This window comes from Mytilus edulis, chromosome 9 (assembly GCF_963676685.1).
Source record: "Mytilus edulis chromosome 9, xbMytEdul2.2, whole genome shotgun sequence".
NCBI lineage: Eukaryota > Metazoa > Mollusca > Bivalvia > Mytilida > Mytilidae > Mytilus > Mytilus edulis.
Genome location: NC_092352.1, coordinates 18,895,126 through 18,921,873, shown reverse-complemented (window position 1 = coordinate 18,921,873; position 26,748 = coordinate 18,895,126). Strand labels below are relative to the sequence as shown.

The 26,748-nt window shown below is 31.9% G+C and overlaps 2 protein-coding genes across 5 annotated transcripts in view; both read left to right on the top strand.

The window, feature by feature from the left end:
- LOC139487774 (28 kDa heat- and acid-stable phosphoprotein-like) overlaps positions 1-2,669 on the top strand; it is a 327,843-nt gene extending 325,174 nt beyond the window's left edge. The window contains exons 6-7 of the mRNA XM_071272851.1: positions 204-352; positions 1,249-2,669. Of these exons, the coding sequence (XP_071128952.1) occupies positions 204-352; positions 1,249-1,280 (181 nt within the window). The 3' untranslated portion in view covers positions 1,281-2,669. The remainder of the gene's footprint in view (positions 1-203; positions 353-1,248) is intronic.
- A 2,809-nt stretch (positions 2,670-5,478) lies between these two features.
- LOC139487770 (solute carrier family 22 member 15-like) lies at positions 5,479-19,346 on the top strand. Of its 4 annotated transcripts, none has more exons than XM_071272846.1 (10): positions 5,572-5,647; positions 9,977-10,037; positions 10,990-11,328; positions 11,938-12,166; positions 13,318-13,510; positions 14,278-14,511; positions 15,332-15,466; positions 15,925-16,128; positions 17,864-17,945; positions 19,149-19,346. In XM_071272846.1, exons 3-10 carry the CDS (start codon positions 11,059-11,061, stop codon positions 19,326-19,328), a joined length of 1,527 nt encoding a protein of 508 aa, XP_071128947.1. In that variant the 5' UTR covers positions 5,572-5,647; positions 9,977-10,037; positions 10,990-11,058; the 3' UTR covers positions 19,329-19,346. The 4 variants fall into 4 exon arrangements, 3 of the variants coding, with proteins under 3 accessions (XP_071128945.1, XP_071128947.1, XP_071128946.1); XM_071272845.1 differs by having other exon boundaries at positions 5,965-10,037; XR_011655874.1 differs by lacking the exons at positions 9,977-10,037; positions 10,990-11,328; positions 11,938-12,166; ... (4 more) ...; positions 17,864-17,945; positions 19,149-19,346 and adding exons at positions 5,965-8,244; positions 9,328-9,488 and having other exon boundaries at positions 5,479-5,647.
- Positions 19,347-26,748: the final 7,402 nt, after the last annotated feature.

Sequence of the window (26,748 nt, the reverse complement as noted above, 5' to 3'; positions counted from 1 at the left end):
ATTATATTTTATTATAGGAAATATAGAACTTTTTCAACAATTTAAAAGTTCATGTGGATATTCAGATAAATGGGCTCCATAAAAGCTATTGTTATCTTATACATGTAGTCATGACCCCTTGTTTGTTTAACAAATATCATAACTTTTTCATTTATATATTAAAGTAATATCTTATTTATTGGAGAAAATAAAAATATTTTCAGGGAAGAAATAGAAAAACAACAAGCAAAAGCAAATTACCAAAAGATGCATATGGCTGGAAAAACAGATGAGGCTAGGGCAGATTTAGCAAGATTAGCAATTATACGAAAGCAAAGAGAAGAAGCTACTAAAAAGAAAGAGGCACAAAAAGGTATGGCTTTAGGGTGCCAATTTATATATTATATGAAGTTTTATTGGGGGTTCCACCTATTTTGATTCATAAGAATTTAAAACAGATTGATAAAAGCTTAATTTCTGTTAGAAGAACTTAAATTATGACTGCATAAAAAGTTAGGAATTAAGTTTTACTGTATGAAGTATAAAGTTGTTTCTTTATGTAGTTCTTCTATATTGGTCCAAATTTGAATTTGCATAGAAAATGAACTTGACAGCAAATCCTAAAAATGATCTTTAACCATTCTATTTAAAAAAAAAGATCTCAAGGGGACTTGCAATCAGTTATGAATGAAAAAACCTTTATAATAGATACAGCAGTTCTTTGAGAGCTTACTTTTATGCTCTTAAACTCAGAATAATTACAGATTGCACACAAAGTGAACGTAACAATCTAAAAGTTTTCATTTTCATTATGAACTATAGTACCTTTATACAAACGGAAGTCTATAAAGCCTTACTGTACATAAAATATCTGTAATCTTGTGTTCTAACTTTACAAAACTACCAATATGATGCATTAAAATTTCAGGGGCCTCAGTGGCCAAGTTGTCTAAGTAGTTCTACTATTGTAATCACAAGCCAGTAAACACTGAGGTTGTGAGTTCAAACCCTGCCCTGGGGGTGCACTCGATTCCAATCTTTATTGCCTAGGACTGTCAGTTTTCCTATTAAAGGTCTGTGGTTTTCTCAGGGCACTCTGGCTTTCTCCCCAAAAAAAAATGGCCACAAAGAAATAGCCCAAATGTGGCACTTAAAAGTGGCGTGAAAACACAATCAATCAATCAATCATTAAAATTACTTGATGAATTTGTCAGTACAATTACCCAGTATAGAATATACATAATTTTATATTCCAACTTGTATTTACAGCTAAAGAAGAAGCAGCCAAGCAAAAGTCATGACACAAGTATCAACTGATATACACAAAAATGGGAGGCTTGCCCCAAACAAGGAAGACAACATTTCATGAAGAAATAATTGGACATTGGATATGGGGACACATTCTTACTGAACTACAAAATGCTTTCAAATTATATATTGTTTTGATCAGGTGCTAAGATTCACACAAAAGATAATGACAAGTTAAGAACTTCCAATGGGCAAGAGAATGTAAAACTTTTCAATTTGCCCATAGTTTATTAGTATATTTGATTTTGGCCTATTACATGAAAACTGAAGGTCATTAGAATTGCCTTAGATTACTATCTGAAAAATGACAAATCAAGGATTTTTGATGGTAATTTTCAAAGTCTTCACTCACAAAATAAGTTGCTTAATAAGTTGCTTTGTGATACGGACCATGTTAATGGCTTGCCTCCTCATTAATTATTTTAATATAACAGCATGCTGCCCAGTTCTTACTGTGTTCATCATGTTACTTGTTTCTAGTTTAATTTTGAATTTACAATTTAAATGAAACTTTATTTATTTGAATAGTAACAGCTTCCTTTAGGAAATAAGATATTTATAGCTACCTTCTTGAAAAAGATTCTGCAATTTTTAAAGTCATGTTTTGTTTAAATGTTTTTTTAAACACACATTGATACCTGCTACGAAAATTAAAAAAACATCCGCTTTAACCAAAAGCCAAAATAAGAATTAAGTTTTTTCCTTGCTGCTGACAAAAAACTTTTGATTTCATTTTTTCTAATTTTCATAATTGTCATTTATGGGCATTACTGAGATATTTAGATTTTCAGAAGTTGTTTTTTTTTATTGAAAAAATTTTCTAAAGACACTTTTTTGTAATTTTGCTCTTTTTTAAATACAAAAATGTACCAAAATTGGTTTAACCTCTGTAAATCTTCATGTTTATTATTTTATCAAGGTGCAATTCAAGTTTTTCATTATCCAAGCTCATCTCAAGATAACTATTTTGCTTTGTCCAAGCATATCTCTCAATATTTCAAGTTTGCTCTCATAAGTGTTTATATGAATTTTTCCCATCATGTTTTTTTTTCAACAGTTTTTATGTTTTATACTTTAATAATATGCATCCTTCATAAAAATGCTGAAATTATGTAGGTGAGCAGCAAGTATCTATAAAGGTCAAATAAAGTGACCTGTGTCTCATGTGCTCTAAACACTATATATAGTCTATTAAAATTATACAATTCTAAAAAAAATATTGTCAGGAATTTTTCTTGAACAAGTTCATGAAACAGATACATAATTGGTATTAGAATATTTATATGCATATTTTTACTAAGTGCTATGTGAGAATTTGTTTCCAGTAGTTGTACTATTTAAATGTGCAATCTATGGTAATATATAAAAATCTTTTTTTTCTATTTGTTGCTTGTATTTTGATATTGATGTTTTATAAGCATGGAACCCTGTAAACTGTAACCTGAAATATACCAAATACAATGACACATCATTGGATATATTCAACAATACTATAGTATGTGATTCACCTGTTCAAGAAATATTGACATGGGTCAACTTTATACATTTCTCCAAAAGAACTACATGAATACTAAATTAATTGCAGGTTAGACACAGAAAACTTCAAACTATTTGGAAGAGCTAGATGTTGGTGGTGTTTGTGGTCTTAACATAATCCCTTAATTGTTTTAATGAATTGACCCTGACTATATTTTAAACATGCATTTTACTGAGTTTTCTGTTGATAAATGGTTAGCCTGCTAACTTAGTGCTAAGGGTTCTTTATGGTCTTTCAGATGTGTAAAACATTACAAGTTGTACCAGGAATCACAAAAAAAAACCTGCAAAGTACTCAGACCACATGAACCACCAACCCCTCAATTTCTACTAAAAACAAACATAACAAAGACCAGCAATAACATGTGATCAAGATAGCATGACTGAATACAGGCACAACATGTGGGGGTTAATTTATTTTTACATGCTCACAATCATTCCCAGTTTGCCTATCTAGACCATATGTCTTAAAACTAACACACCGTCACAATAACAAAAGTAAGAAAATTTTAGAAACAGCTCATAATTAGGTAAGCTGGATTACAACTTACTTTAAAAGTTATCTCCCATTGGAAACTTATTCACAAGTCTATGGTGGTTATCAACAATGACAAATCATTCAGTCACCATAAAAAAAAAGGTGAGCCTCTAATCAGAACAAACAAATGGTCCAATTAAATTCAAAGTATATTAAGGGGCATTTAGAACCAAATGTGAAGGCCACCTGTACCTCTGGGGGTAAGAAACCATTAGTTTTCTAAAAAGTTCAACATTTTATAAATGGTAAATTCACCTTAAAAACCTTCCACATATGAGGCCCCTCATGGGGGGTCCTAGTAATCACATAATCACCATTTTTTTGCCAATATAATCACATAATCATTAAATATTTGCTTATCTTTAGTAATCAAATAATCATAAACTAAAAATACAGTCCTAGGTAATCAAATAATCATGAAATATTTGGCTTAATAATCAAATAATCATTAAAAAAACGGCCAAGTAATCACATAATCAAAAACCCCATGAGGGCCCTCACATCTAGTACAACAGTCTACATGAGACATCAGTATTGCTCACATATAATGAACACTCATGCATGTTAAAATGATTAAATCATTAGGAAGACCAAAATAAACATGAATGTGATTAGTGTTGGTAATGGAAAGGCAATCCAAAATGTCAGTGTCGACTTGTATATGGATGCTTCAGTTTGTAGAAAAAATATCCCAATCTGTAAGAATAATTTCATGTAAAATCGTGAGAAATATATCATGAAGCTAAAATAACCCGGATATAACTGAGAAGTCCACCCCTTTGTCAAGGGTGATATAAGGACATGTACAACTTAAATTCAACAAAACGCTATTTTGTTTGTTTAGAAAACTTCTAAAACAAAAAGTGAAAACCAACGACCCAATTATTACTCGATTACTTAGGAAATGCAAGCACGGGAATTTCGTATCAATTGCAGGTGCTGCTGGAATGTTGCTACTTAGAAATGGAAAGTTTACAATTTGAAAGCTGAAATCATCTCTTCTGTCGTAAAGTTTTGTTTTCAACCGACCCTCATTGTCAATTTCTAGGTGTAAGTCAAGATATGAGGTATAAATAAGTGGCAACAGTAAGTAGTTTGCCGATATTCCAATCATAGTGGCAACCGTAAGTAGTTTGCCGATATTCCAATCATAGTGGCAACAGTAAGTAGTTTGCCGATATTCTAATCATAGTGGCAACAGTAAGTAGTTTGCCAATATTCCAATCATATATCCAATAAGTGGCAACAATAAGTAGTTTGCCGATATTCCAATCATATATACAATAAGTGGCAACAGTAAGTAGTTTTCCGATATTCCAATCATATATACAATAAGTGGCAACAGTAAGTAGTTTGCCGATATTCCAATCATATATACAACAATAAGATACAAATCAAGGTAAACAAACCACTTATGGAAATCGAATGAACCCCGAAAGGTGTGAGACTGGTTGGTCAACAGAGTAAACTTCTGTTATGCATGCAGCACCCGGTATGCCAATCCGTCATACTCAGTCAACGTTTATATATGTATGAAACCAAACTATATATAAAAAGGATACGGGTTCAGTGTACATTTGCATCCATTCGTTTTGGATTTCTCGAAAACCAAAATGAATCAAAAACGAAAAATGCAAACACTCGTTTTCCGTCTTGGTTTTCAGAGAATCAAAATCGAAAAACGAAAACACTTTTGTTTTTCATTTTGTTTTTTTCAGAAATTGAATACGAAAAATAAAAACGAATGGACGCAACACAGACCCTATTAACACCATTCAATCAATAATTCATTGCCAAAGATTTAGCTTTGTATGGTAAAAAAAAATATCTTAGCTTTCAGAGTAGCTTGTTCGCGGACTGTCTGCATTGTGCCTGTAAACATTTCCTTTTGTGATAGAATGGAATTTAACAATGCAAATAAACAATTGTTTTAACTGTAAACTGAATTCATATAATAAGAAAAAAACCATTTCAACATTTGTTTCTTATATCAAATAACTGTAAACTTATCAATTGTGACTTTTCGTCGTACATGTGACTTTCTGTTCTTTTTAAAAAAAAGTAACTTTATCAAGTTATTCGCTATTTTCACTTTCAAAAGTGGATTAGCATCCATCATATGTTAAGAAGGAAGTATTTATTACTAATGTATTAATTAGCCTATGATAAAGAATTTCCCTTTACAATGCTTCAGTCACGTGAATTGAATCACTTAAAGGAAATAATATGATCATCACATTAGTACATTTGATGATCATAATTATTTTGTTTAATTGGAGATAACTTGTAAGTATAATGTATACAGTAGTAAATCAGTTTATATTTAGTTTATTCAGTTTTCGTATATATATATATCGTATATATATATAAAAAAAAAAGTAAATAAAAAAAACCAAGGCAAATTGATGCTTCCAATTAAAAAAATAAAATAAATCAATGTATGGAATTTTATTATTTTATATAATGTTGCTGAAATGGAATAAAGTATTTCTCTTCAAAGAACCCAATTGAAAAAAAAGAATCTGATTTAATATGACAGCTTCTGAATATTATATCAATATAACAAAGATAATGGATGCAATAATATTGTTTACATTTTGCAGGGGGAGGCATAAAATTCTATACAACCATGATGCCAGTAAAGTTTTTCTTCAGTCTTTTATATCTATCTTTCGTACGGATGGACATGCTCTGTCCTGCTTACTGTAAATGTGAACATAGATCTGCTACTTGTGACGGTAGTAATAAAACGGTCAAATTAACCTATATTCCAAAATTTCCAAGTGGTATTACCAAAGTAGTATTTATCAACAACAATATATCGAACTTGTCTAGGTCGACGCTGAAGAACTTATCGCAACTGACTATTACTAATTTAGATTTAAAAAATAACAAGATTACAATTATACATAAGGATACATTTGCAGATATGAAACACTTATTCAAACTTGATATTTCCGGAAACTATCAAGTTCGAATAGAAAATGTGCAAAATTGTTTGCGCAGTTTGCCAAGTACTTTACACGAATTACTATTGAATCATATGCTGTGGCATCCGCTCAATAACATGAATACCATGTTTGACGGCTTGAAAAAAGGCCAAATAAGAAAAATTGAATTGAGTCATAGCTATTTAAAGCCTTTCAGCGGAAAATGGTTTGCTGGACTGAACTCGTTAACAGATATAGATATATCATGGAACTCTATTGGAGATAAGGATCTCAACTTCAAAGGCCTGAATAATTTGAAATGGTTAAGCCTAATTGGAAACTATTTAAATTATGTCCCAGATTTTTGTACAGGTGATTTGTATAAACTAGAAACACTTTTACTTTCAAATACTAGATTAGCTAATCTTATAAACCTTCAAAATAATACTCGTTGTCTCAGACAATTGACAACTCTTCATTTAAACGGAATAGCTGTACCAATTATCCCTAACAATGCCTTCTCGGAATTGAAGTCTCTAAAAGTTTTGGAAATGACAAAGATGTCAACGCAACTAAAAAAGATTCTACCTTTAGCGTTCAACAGTTCATCGCTATCAAGCTTATCATATTCAAAAAGTGATAGATTTATTTTTTGTAAAACTGGTGTTCAAATGGGCTATTTTGAGCCAAAAACTTTATTTAAATTTTGTCCGAGTTTAACGATGTTGGACTTGTCTCATAACTTTATAGAATTTACAAACCAGGAAATCAGAGATATGTTTTCACCCTTAATCAACTTAAGAGAAATCAAACTTCAATATCTAGACCTAGTATTGATGCCTAGACATTTTTTTCATCAATTTCCACGCTTACAGGGGATTTATCTGGATCATAATATGATTCTTCCATGGACCAATGGTAAGGAGATATTTCAAGGTTTAACAAACCTAACGGAACTTCATATATCGTCTAATAGGATTGGCCACTTCAGCTCTACATCTTTTCCTGAAAATATATTGAAAACTTTAGAGTCAATAGATCTGACTGGAAACCAGTTTTCTTGCACGTGCAAACTTACATGGTTCAAACATTGGATGAAGAATACTAAAGTTAAACTCTTAAATGAAACATATTACAACTGTGATGATCGCACAAAGCTCCAGGATTACAACCCAACGTATATTGCATGTTCAAATATCATATTTCTTATAACCGTCTCAGTTGGAGGCGGAGTTTGTTTTCTCCTCGCAGCTACTATTCTTGTTTACAGTTGCAGATGGCGTATTCGATTTCACATTTATAAAATACTTTCTTCCTCCCATTACTACCAGCAAATAGATGGCGACGATTACAGATATAGTGCATACGTTATATACTGTTACGAAGACTTCAAGTGGGTAAAACACGAACTTATACCTAAACTGGAAGAGAAGCATGGATTACATCTCTGTATACCTCACAGAGATTTCGAACTTGGAAAAGTTTTTGCCGACAATATTGTTGAACATATGAATCTAAGTAAAACAGTTATTACGGTCCTGTCAAATAATTTTGCGAAAAATGAATGGTGCTTATTCCAGCTTGCTGTGGCTCGTAGTAAATTGTCAAAAGATGGGACGTTTTCTATTTTTCCTGTTATGCTTGAAGAAATCGATTTTAAAAACATGAATTCATCCTTATATTCATTAATCAAATTGTCTAGTTATGCTGCCTGGAACTTTGATGAAAGAGGAGTAGAACTATTCTGGGAACAAGTTATAAACCATGTACAATAGATACAAATATCACATCTAAATTATATATTACAAAAAATTGACCAAACCTCCATGTTTGGTTTATACTTCTTGCATTTGGCTTTTTTTAGTTAAACATGTAATAACACATCCAAACTCGCTGCATATTGATGTATAATTGTAATTTGATATTTTTTTTTATGAAATAGTTTATTGTCGAGCCTGCAACTTTTGTTGCAGAAAGCTCGACATAGGGATAGTGATCCGGCGGCGGCGGCGTTAGCTAACTTCTTAAAAGCTTTATATTTTAGAAGGTGGAAGACCTGGATGCTTCATACTTTGTATATAGATGCCTCATGTTACGAAGTTTCCGTCAGTCACATGTCCAATGTCCTTGACCTCATTTTCACGGTTCAGTTACCACTTGAAAAAAAAGTTTATAATTTGTTGTAATGTTGAATTCTCTCTTATTATAAGTAATGGGATAACTATATTTGATATGTGCGTACCTTGCAAGGTCCTCATGTCTGTCAGACAGTTTTCACTTGACCTCGACCTCATTTCATGGATCAGTGAACAAGGTTAAGTTTTGGTGGTCAAGTCCATATCTCAGATACTATAAGCAATAGGGCTAGTATATTCGGTGTATGGAAGGACTGTAAGGTGTACATGTCCAACTGGCAGGTGTCATCTGACCTTGACCTCATTTTCATGGTTCAGTGGTTATAGTTAAATTTTTGTGTTTTGGTCTTGTTCTTATACTTTAAGCAATAGGTCTACTATATTTGTTGTCTGGAATGATTGTAAGGTGTACATGTCTAGCGGGCAGATGTCATGTGACCATGACCTCATTTTCATGGTTCAGTGGTCAAAGTTAAGTTTTTGAGTTTTGGTCTTTTTATCTAATACTATATGCCATAGGTCAACTATATTTGGTGTATGGAAATATTTTATGATCTTTATGTCAGTCGCGCAGGTTTTATTTGACCGTGACCTCATTTTCACAGTTCATTGCACAGTGGTAAGTTTTTGTGTTTTGGTCTATTTTTCTTAAACTATAAGTAATAGGTCAACTATATATGTTGTATAGAAGCATTGTTAGCTGCACATGTCTGCCTGGCATGGTTCATCTGACCTTGACCTCATTTTCAAGGTTCATTGGTCTTTGTTTAGTTATCTTGGTTACTGTTAAGTTTTTGGTACAGTTGTTATAAAGCCTAGCTTTTTACTTAGGACTATCAACATAATATCAATGATTAGTATAGAAGGCGAGACATTTCAGCGTGTGCACTCTTGTATATAGTATGTGTGATATCATTTTATAAAAGCTCGCGTTACGGTGAGTTGTATTATCACTGTTGATGTTTTTTTTTTTTAGAATATTAGATATTACATTCAACATATTGTTTTACTGTCTTAAAAGTACAATATTTCCATTAAAAATATGAGCTTGCTTTCTGTCAATGCGGAAATTCTTTTTGCAGATTTTATAGATATACTTTTGTTCGTGTGTTTCTGTCGTAACGTATGCTTATTTTTCAAAAGTAAGAGACCCGGGCAATTTTTGTGTATTTGTATCTTTTACAGCGGTATAGCGGAACAACAAGAAAACGCTAGATATACAATCAGACTACCAGCTTGACATCAAGTACAAAAACAACAAATACAAAAAAGACAAGAAAAAAAAAGACACACAATACCGATTTTTAAAGTACACTAGCAAAAAGGTCTTAATCGGAGTGCTAAATAGCTTTTTATGACAAAGTGATTGAGGTCACCTCTCATTAAACCTATTGTCTATCTACAACTTGTATAAAGCACAATTCGGATGCCAGTTCATTCATTTAAATGCTATTTGTGTATCTGTATTAATGTCAGAAATCGATGTAGATAAATCAATTGTTAGCTAAAATATGTACCAGATGACCAATTATTGTTTATTACATAATCAGAGATCATACAGTAAGGTCAAGAATCGCCGTTATATACATGAAACCTATTGACAATATAGAGGTAAGGAATTATTTTCATTCTTTTTGCATATATTTGTTATTTAAATTTGCTACAGATGGACCGAGAGATGGACGAACACATTGTGTTATCTCCTCCCTCTTTTTGGTATATCTTCCCCGCGATCATTATTCATCCCTTCATTGAAATATTTAAACAACTGTTTTCTGTTGTGTTGATCTTGCTACACACATGATTCGGTTTGTATAAGATACGGAGACGTGTTATGATTGTCAATGAGACAACAATTCAACAAAGTCCGACTGGAGCAGATTAACTATATGATTCTATAACTAGAGTTTGTATGTTTGATGTCACATCATGTTCACGCAAGTGGTAACTATTATATCGTACCCTGCCAACAAGGAAATTATCAAAAATGAGTTTACTCAATAATTCCAATGAACATTAGCACTGATGCATATATAATAACTATAATGTAACCTACATGTTTTAAGGATTCTAGATTTTGTTTTTGTAATGACGTAAGCAGTATATATTACTTCAAAGTTTTCCTCAAATAACTTCATCATCTGGCAATATTATTCAATTTGTAAAGGATTCTTGCCATATGCAAAGTGCAATTTGAATACTTCTTTATTTAATAATCTGCAAAATCACAAAGAAATGAACAAAGCGTATATTGCTTTTATCTTTTAACAGATGTAAATCATTTTTTTTTATTGAAACCATATTCTCGCTGTTTGCAAGCAAGGTTAAATCCCATTGTTGTATTATTGTTTTTATTATGGTAACCTATAAATCTTTTTATGTATGCAATTACTTCAACAATCTAAAAGATGATAGACGTTGCTGATGGGTTTATATCATTAAAATGTAATGGATTTTTGAGGTGTAAAGATATTATAATACCACCATAGGCAAATTAGAAAACTAAGCAGATGCTACTGTGTTCAAATTTTCACTAAATTTGTAATAACTAATTATCTCTTAGATTGAATCTTGAATCTGAATCTTGAAAGTCTATGGATTGCCCTGAAACTAACTCAAACAAAGACGAGATATGAAAGAAAAAGAGGACGCGTGTGCTAAAGCGTTTGAGAGCGTATTAGACGAAGTTGGACATTTTGGATATTTTCAAAAGAGATTATTTTTTCTAACATCATGTCTGCAAATTTTAGCAATGCCAGTGATTTTATACTTTGGATTTTTAACAGAATTACCTGTAATATATTCGTACAAATGTAGTGATACAAATACAACATATTCAGAAGAAATTACGGGAACATGTGTCAATATATCTGTCGCTGGACCAATTAAAAATCTTCCACAGGTAAGTTAGAAATAAATTAAAATGAGGCAAATAGCTGTGAACCTTTTGATATTTTCTTCTCCAAGCTAAATATATTCTTTAACATTTATTCCGCAGCGATGACCATTATAATGACCAATAAAGCTTGTATGAATCAGAAATCTAGGATTTTTTTTTAATTTAAAGCAGTATAGAGATATAAACGTATTGAAAATCTGCGCATATATTGTAAGGTCATCTTGCTGTTTATGTCTTAGATATACCATTACATGTTTGCGTTTTAAGAGAAAAATACCAGAATGTTGATGTATTCTACCTTGCATCGATTTTGCAGTCATTAATGTCATGTTAATTCACATGGGTGATGATCCAGCTAGTCTAACAATAGTAATGACCCACAGGATTACATGTTAACCTTCATACCAATTGTTAGTGAACATCTGAATTCATTTACGTAGATATAAAATGCTAAATCAGATTACGGTAATTTCCAAGAGTATATAGTTTATCATACATTAATATACTGTTAATCTTTGCAATTCTCTTTCCTCTTTTAATGCTTTGATCGGAGATTACTGGGAACGAACTTTGATTTGTCACTTGTAAAAAGATTTTTTTTTGTTTTTGTAGTGGATGTATACGAACCAGACTTCAGGAGATGTAAATGTTGTGTTTTACGTTCAGACTACAGGTCTTGTCCTTGGTACCATCATCGGTGGCTTTGTAGCTGATTTATTGGGAAGAAAACATATTTTATTTTTGTCATATGCTATTATGATGATATCACATGCCTTAGTAGCGGCATGCTCAGATTTTGTATGTTTTGGTACTGGTCGATTCGTCACAAACTTTTTTGCAGGTATATATTATACAAGTTATCAATTTTACTCATTAAAAAATATTTTACGACTTTAGGTGATAGTAAAGCATACTATTCTGTAAATCATTTATTATTAAAACAGTTTTACTGTTCACTACTCAAATATCACCAACACTGCATACATTATATACATAAAACAAAAATTGAAAAAAAAGGAGTTACTATAAGCATGATAAGAGCCACAATTAATAGCCGCTGAAAATCGTATTTGCAAAAGTCTGTTATTTTCTATCAAATTATAGTACAGTAATGACTTTAATAGCCTGATGCTGCCATTTTACATTTCACCTTGGCATTTATAAAGCGAAATACGAAAATAAAATTGAGAATGGAAATGGGGAATTTGCCAAAGAGACAACAATCCGACTAAAGAGCAGAAAACAGCGAGAAAATCCCGCATCCGAAGGCGAAACCAGATAGTCCCTAAACATATGTGTACTAATTCAGTGAACAAATATATATATCAATGAAAGCAGATTTAAATTTTCGTTTAAAGATTTCTGTGTTATCGCCGAATCGCTTTTTTGCGTATAAGTGCGGCAATTTTATATATTCACCAGTAATACCAGTCAAAATATTACCCTAACGGGGAAGACATTGAAATAAATGATAAAGCAAACTGAAAAAAATCATACAATAACGGGATGCTATAGCCTGCAAATTGAGTATCTAAAGAAAATTAGCCTATATATTAGAGTTTAATTTCAACTATGAAAATAAGAAAACATCTAAATTTGAATATTTCCCTTTTCTTATCATTTTTTGGAAGGGCCTTTAGACTATCTTGCAGCTATTTTTCTGATACATCGTATACATTGTAACAGCTCGGGCATAATTCCTTGAAGAAGCATCATCTTGGAAAGATGCGAACATGCATTAGCTACTTTAAAATAGGCAACCTGTTAACGTATTTGAGCTTGTTTAAAATATCTGATAAAGTTTTAATTTTCATTCTTTGGAAAACGAGAAAGACGCAAACATGTCGAAATGCTGTAGTGCACACTAAATGAAGTGTTTTACTGAATGTGCTTATTATATTCATAGATAATGCTTAAATTAAAAAGGAAAAACTGAATTGAATTGAAATTATGAAATGAATAGTTTTGACCTGTTGTTATTACTATTTTTAGGATCTTTCATCGTGCCATCAACTGTCCTTTACATGGAGTACCTAGGACGTAATTGGCGAGATATATGCATCTGTACCTGTCTATGGTGGTTTGGTACGATCATACTGAGTATAGGGGCTGTTATAACACATGACTGGAGGTATCTGGCTGTGATCTTTGGAGTTCTGGGAGTACCTATGAGTGGATTTTATTTGTAAGTTTGATTGTGAAAATCGATTTGCAGGTGTAAATTTTAACCGAACATGGAATGTGTACATGTAAATTACTGCTCTTCAATTTTTTGGGCTTTTAACCACATGCACTTGTTTTTATCCATGACCTTCCCATGGATAGAAAAAAGTGCCTGTGGGGTATTACTATGAGTCATAGATTATGGCAACATTGACATTCTAACTTTACGTACTTTTCAAAAAAGATAGTAGTATTAGATATAAGAAGATGTGGTATGAGTGCAATTGAGACAACTCTTCATCCAAGTCACAATTTATAAAAGTAAATCATTATAGGTCAAAGTACGGTCTTCAACACGGAGCCTTGGCTCACACCGAACAGCAAGCTCTAAAGGGCACCAAAAATTACTAGTGTAAAACCATTAAACCGGGAAAACCAACGGTCTTATCTATATAAAAAACGAGAAACGAGAAACACTTATGAACGTGCATCAACAAACGACAACTACTGAACATCAGATACTAGTATGTAAAAAGGTACACTAGGGAACAATTTCTTTTAGTAATAAAACGAAAGACGACAGGCCTTTGACAATTATAATTTTGCCCTATACTATCCACGAATCAGTAAAACATATGAATAGATTAATTAACTTATTAACTTATAAATTTGGACAGCTTGACCATTTTTCTTTTAGAACATCCCTTTTATCTTAATATTGTTCTTTTTTCTAAGACTCTTTGGAAAACCTCTTCAATGAAGCACGCTCTCAATTATTATCTTCTTCAGTTTATTTCCAGAAAGTTTTAGATGGTATTGTTGCAGACAGAAATTCAATGAGGCTGAACATATTTTGAGGGAAATGACATCATGCAACTCTCATAAAAAGCCGGATGTGACATCAGTGTGTGATAATATTACCATGGCAGTGATAAACACCATGCGTGTCAGAACATATACATATCTAGACATTTTTAAAACAAAACGTCTGATAACCAGCATTACCATTCTTTCTTTTGCAAGGTATGTGTTTCAACTACGCATAGATTTGTTTGCCTCGTTGATCTCAAATTTGTAAGCTTATAAAAACACTTCATAAATTTCGTGCGTCTAAAGCGCTTTTTCAGATTAACCTTACTCCGGAACACCGAACCTAAACAAATACTGAAATGTTATGAGCAAACAGGATCTAAGCAGAATAGCCAAGTTCCTCTGGAATTTTTCTCAAGTCCATTATTTGTCTTATATTACTGTCAACACTGGGATCATACATACATGTACAAAGATATTCCAGGTTAGAATTTTTGGATTGGAGACAGATGACTTGGCTATTGGCCCGTATACAGGTGACTTGGCTTAATATGTGTTGACTCGTACATATAGGTGACTCGGCTTACTATATGTTGACTTGCATATGGTCGTATTGGCTAACTATGGCATCGCACACAAAACTATATTCTACAAGTGCACTAGCTGCGGAAACGTAGCTCGTAGGTTCATATGTTATTTTTTGACTATTTGGTCCGCAAATAGTCAAAAAATACGTAAGGACCCAAGAGCTACGTTTCCGCATCTACAAGTGTACAACTTCGACTATCTATAGCAGGATTCACAAGAAGTGTCTTCTAAATTGGTCCTTTATTGATACATTTGCGATCTGAAATACTAAAAATTTCATTTTTAAATATATTTTAGTTCGTAAAATTAATAGGATTTAGCAATTAACCAGTTGTCTTGAATACTTATGTTTAATGGATTAACAAACTATATGATATGTAGCTGATGTAAATGTGTTTTAGATGTATTGCTCATGTAATTTTACTGTTTTCTTCTTTTATTTCAGTTGTATAAGTTGTATTGTGTACAGATGTTTAATGGAGAGAGTATGGGACTTAACAAACAACATTTACATAGATAATAGTCTGAGATACATTGTAGATTTACCAATAATTTTTTCTGCAATGGTAATTAGCAAATGGTAAGAATTTTTTATTATGAATTATTGAAAAATATTAATAGATTAGATGAAAGATGCTAAAAGGTTTATATAGATTAAGAATCTATAATAACCATTAACAGTATGAAAAAAAAAAGAAAACAACACACTAAGTCTTTAATTATAAATATTAATGCATCCGATTTGCTTCTCTTGATTTACCTTCATCACAAACGTTCAAAGCCGAATATTTGTAAGCCAAGGAAACAGTTGAAGTGCTTTATGACCATACTAAAATGAACCTTCTTTGAATCAGTTTTAAAGTAGATTGATAATTTTATGTTACTGCATTTTTACATTCAAGCAGAATTATTGTCTTAGAAAAAATAACTACAGTTATCCTTGTCTAATGTCAAATACTTATATAATCAGCATCAGACGAAGTAAACAACTATGCACACATATCATATAACCAAGGTATATGTTTTTGTTTGTTTTAGTATTGGTCGAAGATGGTGTATATTTCTGTATGCCATGTCGTCTGGATTTGCTATGATGTGTGTAATTGTACTGACAGTAGTAGATGGTCTTCTTAAGGACGAAGAGATCATCACTGGGATTGCCTTATTTGGTAAACTGGGAGTGGCATCAACGATTATTTTTCTGTTCTTGGTTGTTTTGGAGGTTTTCCCGACCACAATAAGGTATTTTAGAGATACAATAATTTTATATGAAAATAAGTAGATGCGATATGATTGCAAATAAGATGATTCTCCATCAGAAACCAAATGATTTAGAGGGTTACCAACCAAAGATGACCGTGCAGCAATGAGTAAAACCTCGTTAATCCACTGTAAAGCCAATATCACAAATTATTTGAAGGGAGTAACACGAATAAAGAGTTTTAAAATACGACAATTACAAAAACACACAAAATGCAAAATCATAACTAAAAAAAAAAGAACACAAACAAACTAGAAGTAAATATGATGAATTTTTAGTAGATATTATATACTGGTATCATGATATGGTATGAATTTTTAGTAGATATTGTATACTGGTATCATGATATGGTATGAATTTTTAGTAGATATTATATACTGGTATCATGATATGGTATGAATTTTTAGTAGATATTATATACTGGTATCATGATATGGTATGCATTTTGTGGTTTGTTCTGTTCTCTATTTTTTTCTCGCAACAATATAGTAGAAAACTTCACAAATGTTTCTTTTGAACACTGTGTATGGTGGATTGTGTTAAAAAAAAACTTTGTTTAACCATTTACACGTTAAAGTGTCTGTCCAAAAATCTAGTTTGTCATTGTCGGTGTTATTTCCTCTTTGTAGTTTTCGTATTCCGTTTTGTATGGGAATGTGTGTTGAGTATATGGTGGTTTGAGTGAAATATCATGGTAACCATGATATTTCACCAGAATATGGTGGTTTGGGTGAAATATCATGGTTACCATGATATTTCACCCAAACCACCATATTCTCAACACACATTCCCATACAAAACGACAGGTTTGTTTCAAATGTGTTGTTGTGTTGATGTCTCATTGATGTTTAATTTCTATTTGCATGTCATATGTAAGTTATGTATTTGATTGATTGATTGATTGTTGGTTGCTTTACGCCGCATGAGCACAAAAAGGCAATATCGCGGCGATTTTATGTATTTGATAGTGAACACGTAAAATTGCAGTGTTATCACATTTATCTTACCTCCTATAGATTTATAGAGATATGATTGGTTAAAGGACTACACGTGGTGACTATGTATATTTAAAATAGGGTGTCCTAAAAATATAGGGTTAGTTACCATACATGGTTAGCAACCATATGGGGTTAGTAAGGAGTTACTTCCCTTTCAAAACAAAAAAAGATGTCACAACCCTTTATAAAAACAACACGGTGTTGAGGAAAAAAGGATTCAACTGACGAAGAAATTGATGATGAAAGGTTAAAATAAGTTCATAAAACATAATTAAAGCTAACAAGTTGTTATTGTTGGCATAACGGAGTTACTTCCCTTTCAAAACAAAAAGAAATCTGAAAGGATTCAACAGACCAAAAAATTGATACATGTAATGAACGATTGAAATATATTCATAAAACAAATCTAAGGCTAAAAAGTTGTTATTGGTGGCATTTGTTTTCTGTATAGACAAATGGAAGTAGTATCTTAATACTAACTATTAAAAACTTGATCACTTTCATTAGGTCGCTAGTCAAAATACCACATGTGAAGATAGTCGGTAAGATAAATTCGCTACACGATGCGCTAGTGACCTTATACGATATACACGGGGTCAGTAAATTCCATTAGTGGATTAGAGCTTCGCTGTCACCCGATATAGAATTTACTGACCCCATTTATATCGTATTAGGTCACTAACACACCATGTAACTAATAATACTATTTCTTTTATAGATGTATGGGAACAGCTTTAGTTTTTACAAGTTGTATTTGTGGATTAACAGTTGGAAGATACATCTGTACAGTTCTAAATCAGGTAACGTTTACAAAACTAAAGAAATTTATTTATTTCCTATTTTTTTTGTATTACTAGTATATGGTTGCCTATATTTTCTGTGTATTTATATCTAGTTTGTTCAACTCGAAAATATTTATCAGAACATAATCAATAGATCAAGACCAGATCACAATTGTGTTTACTAAATTACTATGTAAGCAATTTGTTCTCTTCATTGACAAAATTTGTGTAATCATAAAGGCATCAACTGTTTAAAAATTTTAATTTTTATAATAATTTTTCGCTATTATCAAAGAGTGAAAGATTCATAGCAGTAAAATATGCCTATCTAGGTCTGAGTTATGCCGCTTTCCCTCCAAAGAATATTACAGCTATTATCGTGGACGGTTGAAAAAGGAAATTTTAGTGTCACTGATAATACTTTTGTAGACGAAACGATCGTCTAGCGTACAGCACTATAAGCCTGGTATCTGTGAATACTAGTCTGCAAAACAAAAACGTAGGAGAACCGTATCATCTAAGCCTTAGTAGATGCATGTATGTTTAGTTTAAACATATTTTATTTGTTAAAGTACAAATTGGATAAGACACAAGTCAAACAGACTTATGAAGTCTTCTCCATTTAACATTTATAGCAATATAATACAAAAATATATGTATGAGCATGCATGTATAGAATGGTATATCTATTTAGTAAATATATATATAAATATGGATCAAAAGACGGAAAATTGAAGAAAAAGAAAACAATAATAATACAGAAAAAAAATAAAAAATAAAAATATATAAATCATTATTTAGAAAACAGAAACACAAAAAAAACAAAAAATAACAACAAAAAAAAACAAATAATAATAAAAAAACAAAAAAACAAAAAAAAACAAAAAAAAACAAAAAAAAAAACAAAAAAACAAAAAAACAAAAAAAACAAAAAAACAAAAAAAACGAAAAAAATAAAAAGGACAAAAAAGGGGAGAAGAAATTTTACTTAGATGATGATGTGTGTGCGATCATGGTTTGCTACCTAGACAATTTGAAATCTTTCCGAGCTTTTAATAAACTCAAAGACATTTTTGAAAATGGTTTGGTTTTGCTCTAGAGAAAGAAGACAACTACCCGAGGTAAGTAGTTCTATGTTAATATGCATGTATGTACTTAATCGGAAGAATTCATTATATGTTTTTATCTTATTCACTTAAAACTGATATTATTATTTTTCAGTCATTTCATTACACATCAACATTTATTGGATATGGTACTTTCATGTGTTTTGTTGGCTTCATCTCATTATTACTACCGGAAACGTATAATCAACCATTACCAGACATTGTAAAAAGTCGTCATCGTATAATTGCATCGCAAGATCTAACTCGAATAGCACATGACTGGAACAAGATGTAATAAAATATTGAAAAGTTATTATTGTGTTTGAGTAAAACCAACGTACCGCCATCAGCACACTAGTACCGTTGCAAGGGGATAACCAGTGAACGGAAAAATCTTGAATGTAGATTTTAATAACCTGGATATTCCTGTGCACACATTTGGGGCGAACATCACGAAATTTTTTCAGTCAGTGGGGTGCCAAAAAAAGAGTAGAACTAATAATCTCCATCATATTGTGTTTTTGTGTTTTTATGTTACCATCGAACGTTGGTACTACGCGAACAATAAAGAGTGCATGCTTCTTAACTCCTGTTTGTCTGTCCGTCTGTACGTTATGTATTTCTTTCTCATTTTCCTCAGCTACAAAAAAAATCAGAACTTTTTGATAGTTGGTATCGAGCTTATCATTTTGGAACTTATACAGTATGGCACTTTTCAGATAAGTTACTTACCTTCTACCTGGTCTCCGCATATATATCAAAATAAGGAGATGTGAAAATAAGAAATTCTCGTAGGATTTTTCTCTTACTGTAAATTCATTGTTGTTCGTGTGGTACCAAATGTCGTGGTTTTCCAAGGTATAAATGTGCCACGAGTTATAAGCGTTCAATTTAATAACAAAATTCCTATAGACTTGAAAAAAGTAAAATCACAAAAGTACTGAATTTCGAGAAAAATTCAAAACGGAAAGTTCCTAATTAAATGGCAAAATCAAAAGCTCAAACACATCAAACAAATGGATTACAAAAAGAGGGACGAAAGATACCAGAGTGACAGTCAAACTCATAAATTGAAAATAATCTAACAACGCCATGGCTGAAAATAAAAAAGACAAACAACAAACAATAGTAGACATGCCACAACATAGAAAACTAAAGAATAAGCAACACGAACCCAACCAAAAACTAGGGGTGATCTCAGGTGCTCCGGAAGGGTAAGCAGATCCTGCTCCACATGTGACACCCGTCGTGTTGCTTATGTGATAACAAATCCGGTAAATAGTCTAATTCGGTATGTCACATTCATATAGGAGGGATTTTAGTTACGACGTAAGGAACATATCCGATATCATTTGTGAAACGGTTATTCAATAATCGTCAACCAACTCGTGATGGCGTCCGTAAAATTTACGAAGGGATGATTTCAACTTCACCATTTGGAACTCTTGGTTTAATAGCTTCCTTGTGAGCAGCAACCCTCTATCAAGAAAATCATGATAGGAAATGCAAGCATGGGAATAACGTATCAATTGGGAGATATATACCCCGTATGTAGGTGCTGCTGGAATGTTGCTACTTAAAAATGGAAAGTTCACAATGGGAAAGCTTAAATCATCTCCTTTGTCGTAAAGTTTTGTTTTCAACCGATCCTCATTGTCAATTTCTAGATGTAAGTCAAGATATGAGGCCGACTTAACTGTATCTGTAGTATCGTTTATCTCTAGTTCGATGGGAATTTTGAATTATTTAGTGAAAGAACATCATCTATATAGCGGAAAGTGGAGTTAAAGGATATTGCTAACTTCTTATCTTTCCTCCTAAGAAGTTCCTGAATGAAGCCAGCCTCATAATAAAGAAACAAGTCGGCAAGAAGAGGGGCACAATTTGTTCCCATTGGAATGCCGACAGTCTTGAAAAACACGTCCCCCGAACGTAACAAATATGTTGTCAATCAAGAAATCAAGCATCTTGATAATGTCAGTTTCAGAGAATATTTTTTTGAATCAGAGTGATCCTTTACAAAGTAGGATTTAAACCCTCCCCAAGACAAGATACTTGTACCTACGTTGGCTATTGTTTTTTTTATGAAACAAAGCAATACCAACTCTTTCCATTTTTCTTTAAGTTTGGAATGTGGAATACTTGTGTAAAGTGTAGAAAAGTCAAATGTTTTAATACTATTACAAGATGAAAGAGAGTTAGATTGTTTCTTCTCTAAAATATCTTTGGAATTTTTAAGTATCCACATCTGATTCACGCCACCTCTAGAATATGCAGTTTCACAATAACTTTGAAGCCCGTCTTTGATTGCTGATAACATAGATGTTAATAATTTAGAAAGAGGTTTCGTGGAGCACTTGGAAGACCCAGCAATATACCGTTGTTTGTAAGGACACTTATGTAGTTTCGGTATCCAATACAGTGATGGAAGATCCAGTTCTTCATCTTTGGTTGAAATTCCAAAGGAACAAACCTATGATTATCCAGGATTTCCTCTTTGGTAATCATGAGGGTATATGTTGAGTTTCCAAGTGAATTGTCAATACCTAATTCGTTTATCAAGCAGTTAATATAATGAGTTTTACACACAACAACGGGCTTTATCTGCGGGACAACAACATATTTGTCATGGAGGTAGGATAAGTGTTTTGCAACATTTGGGTCTTTAAAGATTGACGTAGAATGGGCATTGATAGACCCATTCAGTTTCTTAATTCTAACTTGTATCTAGGCATTATTTTTATGTAGAAAATGATGAATTAAACCTGGTTCTATAGCTAGCTTAACTTTTCACTTGTATGACAGTCGCATCAAACTCCATTATATTGACAACGATGCGTGAACAAAACAAACAGACACAGATTGCAAACAACCGAACCAAGAATTAATGTTGACCACATGGTCGGAGTGGTATAGCAGTGGTTTTTCTTTTAATGATATTTCGAAGGCTATGTCTTGTATGTTTTGTTATGAACAAGATTGTTTTCATATACAACTAACACTACTACTTTGGTTCAAATTATTCCTAAACATGGTATATAAATCAGATTAACTGTATTCCATGAAACGACATGGATAATCATTCGTGTTTAATTGTTTTACATTAAAAGCTTTTTGCGTATCAATACTGGATTAAAGTGTCTAAACATATTATAAACGAAATATATTTTTTTTATTAAATAGTATGCAATTTACGAGAGTTACAAATAACCAACATTGATATGTTTTAATCAAAATTATTGCTTCAATTATTGTTTTACACTACAGTTATTATCAAATTTCAATTTCCCGACTGTGATGTGTATTTGAGCAAACAACCTCGCTTATTTTTTTTTTAAATTCAAGAAGAGCTTTTAAGAAATGTCACTTACACTTTCATTAAAGCGTCTGTAAACATGTGTAACTAGACAGCCTAATTGGTAGTGTCTATTTAAACGAATATATATGCAACTAAATCATTTAAACATCAAGACATGATGTTAGCTTGATTGCGTTTAAATAAAATCTTCTTATGTTCTTAATGTTTTTAAATCGAAGAAATTCTTCCTAAGACAGAATGATCATACTTGATAACCAACACCAAGTGAAAATTTTAAATATGTTACCATAACTATATCTGTTTATACTCATGATGCCCTAGTAGTACGAATGTTTTGTAGTATGACTTGTCTTGCATGGGTATCGTTTCTGTATATATATTCATGTTTGCTCTAGTAGCACCAATGTTTTGTAGTATGTCTATTGTCTTGTTCTATTATTTCAAGACAGCAAGTCTTCATGATCTTTTAAAATCAATATTACAGTTATATTAGATAATCACGGTCATGCGACTTTATGAAATATATGTAATTCATTACAGTCAAGTAATATCTAAAAAGTAAAATAACAAAAAATACCGGACTCGTACAAACATTTAAAATAGGAAGTCCGTAGTCAAATGTCAAAATCAAAAGCTGAAATACATCAAACAAATGAATAACAGCAACTGTCATATTCTTCTTCTTGCCGACTTGTTCTTGTATTCAAAGGAAAATGACGTCATATAGGAACTTCTTAGGAAGAAATAAAAGAAGTAAGCAGTATCCTTTAACTTTGCTTTTCACTATTATTCAAAATTTGGTGACTATGTTGAACGCATCTATCTCATCAAAACCATATAGTTAAGTCTGCCTCAAATCTTGATTTCCATATAAAAATTTACAATGAGGGTGCGAGAAAAACAAACCCTTACGACAAAAGAGATGATTTGAGCATCCTAATAGTGAACTTTCCATTTCTATGTAGAAATATTCCAGAAGGCACCTGTATACGGATATCACAGTTGATACGATATGCAAGGGTCTAATTTCCTATCATAAGTTTCTTAAAGATGATCGCTCCTCTTGTTTTAGAACTTGTGCCAGATATTTGGAATCCTCTGGTTTTATCCATGTTGTGCCATTAAAGGTTTTTGCCCATTGACCCCTACATTTCTTCCCAGAATTTGATAACATATAGTTTAATATTTTGTCTATATCTTATAAAATCTTATAAAATCATTGTCTTTGCACACTGACCGTTCAGTTTATTCTGCTTTATTAGTTTCTTTCTTTATTATCTATCAAATTTTAAAAAGCTTGTTATTTTGAAACAGAGTAGCAAACTTCCTCAAAAGATGGTTGCTGCTCACAAGGAAGCTGTTAAACCAAGAGTTCCAAGTGGGGAGTTGAAATCATTCGTTCAAAAGTTTTACGGACGCCATCACCAGTTGGTTGACCGTTATGGTATATACGTTTCACAGATAACTGTAGGTATTTTTCAATTGGTGTAACTGAAATCCCATCCCCATATTCCCCGAATGTGACCTCCAAATTAGACTAATTACCGGGTGTGTACTAACCTGAACAATGCTACAGTTGTCACACATTGAACAGAATATCCTTACACTTTCGGAGCACATGAGACCACCTCCTTTTTTGGTGGGGTTCTTGTTCCTCAGTCTTTACTTTTGTATATTTTGTTTTATGTACTGTTGCTTGTCTGTTGGGTATGTTTATTACCTATGACGCTGTCAGTTGCATTTCTTTGTTGATACGTTCTTGAAAGCACAGTTCATTATTCTATTTAGATGTACTAGTGAACTGTCGTTAATTAGTGGAAGGTGGTATTCTGTGGATTAAATGTTGGCATGTGCTTTTATAGTATTTATTTATGTATTAATCTGTCTTGAGTGTTCTTGCGTTTATTTGTACAGTATTCCTGTCGTAATTCTGTCATTTTAACGACATTTTTACCATTGTCATATAACCGGGAGGTTTTGCTAGCCATAAAACAAGATTCAACCAGATATTTTTTTGACCCAGTCAGAAACTTGGCAGTTGTTATAAAATAGTCCGTTTGTATGTATGTTTGCTGTTTATTGTAGCAGATTCGGTTTTTCTGTTGTTCCGTTGTTGTACTTTAATAGTTGAGGCATTTCCCTCGGTTTAAGTTTGTGACCCAGTTTTGTTTCAGTTAACTCCATGACTATTGAACAGCGGTATATTATTGTTGCCTTTATGCATACGTATGTTAAAGAAAGCAATACAGCATTGTCCAAGGTTCAAAAGTCGGCTGTTCTCTTTTTTTGTTCATTCCTGATTGTTTATTCCTTTGTTGTGTTGGTGTTGTTGGTTTTGTTGTTTTATTGATTTTTTCTTTTTGATATTATATTCTCATTTTTATGTTTTTTCCTTTTGGCATTATATTACTTTGTTTGTGTGTTTTATTTTTCATGTTAAACACCATTTTTTGTTTGTTGTTTCATATACGTTTTAGCGTTGCATGTGTGGAAAAAGTAAAATCACAAAAATACTGAACTTAGAGGAAAATCTAACCGGAAAGTCCATAATCACATGGCTTACCAAACAATTTGGTGCAACAATATTTGTTGTTAAAAATGATGTTTTTATTGATTGTTGGTTGTCTTGTCATTTAAAGAAGAAGTGGCTATAGATGCATGAAAGTTTAACTCGGACAATTAAATGAGGATATTGCTTATCAAAGTACATGTTTATAATACACAACAGAAAACATGAACGAAAACTAAGACGGAACACAATGGTTAAAAGCTCAAATCCGCATTTACATGATCACTATGAACATTTTCAGCTTGATAACATTACATGAAAAAAATAAACCATTTAATACAATGTTTTATTGTGTAAACCACATATATGGCGTTTGATAGGTACAACCTATTATTTAAACCTGAACAGTATTTGAAGTGAAGCTATTTTAACATGAAAATCAATTTTGGATTTAAAAAAAAAATGTAAGCTCTTTAACACGGCAACAGTGTACGTGAATCGTGTTCATGCATTGTCAATCTGTAGATGAGATGCTATGGTAAAACTATTTGTTATGCTGACTTTGATTGTTTAATATGAAAAAATAAATAAAATTATATTATTTTAGTAGTAATTTGGTGTGCATCGAAACAGTTATTAGACGAGACTTGAAACTTGTTTATTAACTCGCGAAATTTGCTTGATCAAACAAATTAAAAAGATACAAGTCATGAAATCCGGTCTTTATTAACGGTTGCAGAAAATGAATGAATATACATTTTTGTTTTAAACTGCTGCCTGTTTCAGATTCATTAACCATGGTATGATTTATCTAAAGAATAATCTTTACAGATTAAATAATCGTGTTGTCCATGTAAATGAAGGTTTTACGTCATTTGTTATTTTAGGTTGACAGTACAACTAATTATTTTAAACATTGCCACAGTTTTTACAAATGATAACACGTTTCAACATGTTAAAGAGAATTAATTTTGACATTGAAATCTAAAAATCATTTTAGTGCTCTGTTTGTGTTATGTGTTAAAGTAGCACTAGCTACGAGATATCTATTAAAAATAAAAAATATGGGTTTTTTTTTGTCAATTATTAATAAAAGTGAAATAGTGAAATAAGAATTCGATTTTTGCCGCCAATATGGTTCCATTTTGTGAAAACAAGTTAAGAAACATTGATGATAAATTATTCACTTGCAAGTGAATAATTTGATCTCATTGAATCCGTATTCATTTGAACTCCAATTTAACCCCTTACCAAGAGATTGATTGCGCATGCATTGTGGGTGTGGAGTTATTTAAAGGAAAAGAATGTCAAAATTGAAAGTGAATCAAAGATAATTTATGTGATTGACTGATTGGATCCACAAAACATCATTCTTATACAGGTTAAAACGATGATTAACATATATTTTTAATCTATAACATGAAATCAGACTGACATAGAAAAGTCCAATTGTACGAGTCCACTTTCTATTGATATCTATAATTATGTTTATATCGCTTATATGGCTATTGGAGGTTTTCGGAGGTCAAGCCGATAGTTAATGGCGCCTTTAATACATACGAAACGAAGTTACATATTCTCAAGCTCATGCCCGTTTAATTGTTTATTAAGGGTTTTTATATTTTGGATAAATGTTTGACAGCTAGTATCCCTTTAAACCAAATTACCTGCATAAGACTGTTTTAAAACATTTCCCCCCAGTATACGTCACCAGAAAAACTACATTATATTACTATTATGTTAAGAACAAAAAGAAAAGCAAGACTAGTAGATATTTCTCCTGCTTTTTGGCGAGGATGATATATTATAATTTTGATATTTAATGATTAGGCATATTTTTGACGTCAATGTTCATTGTTTTGACGCTCATATGACACCAAAATTAAC

Excerpts from the sequence above, each read along its gene's own strand:
- LOC139487770 (XM_071272844.1), top strand. The coding sequence starts at position 5,991 with ATGATGCCAGTAAAGTTTTTCTTCAGTCTTTTATATCTATCTTTCGTA.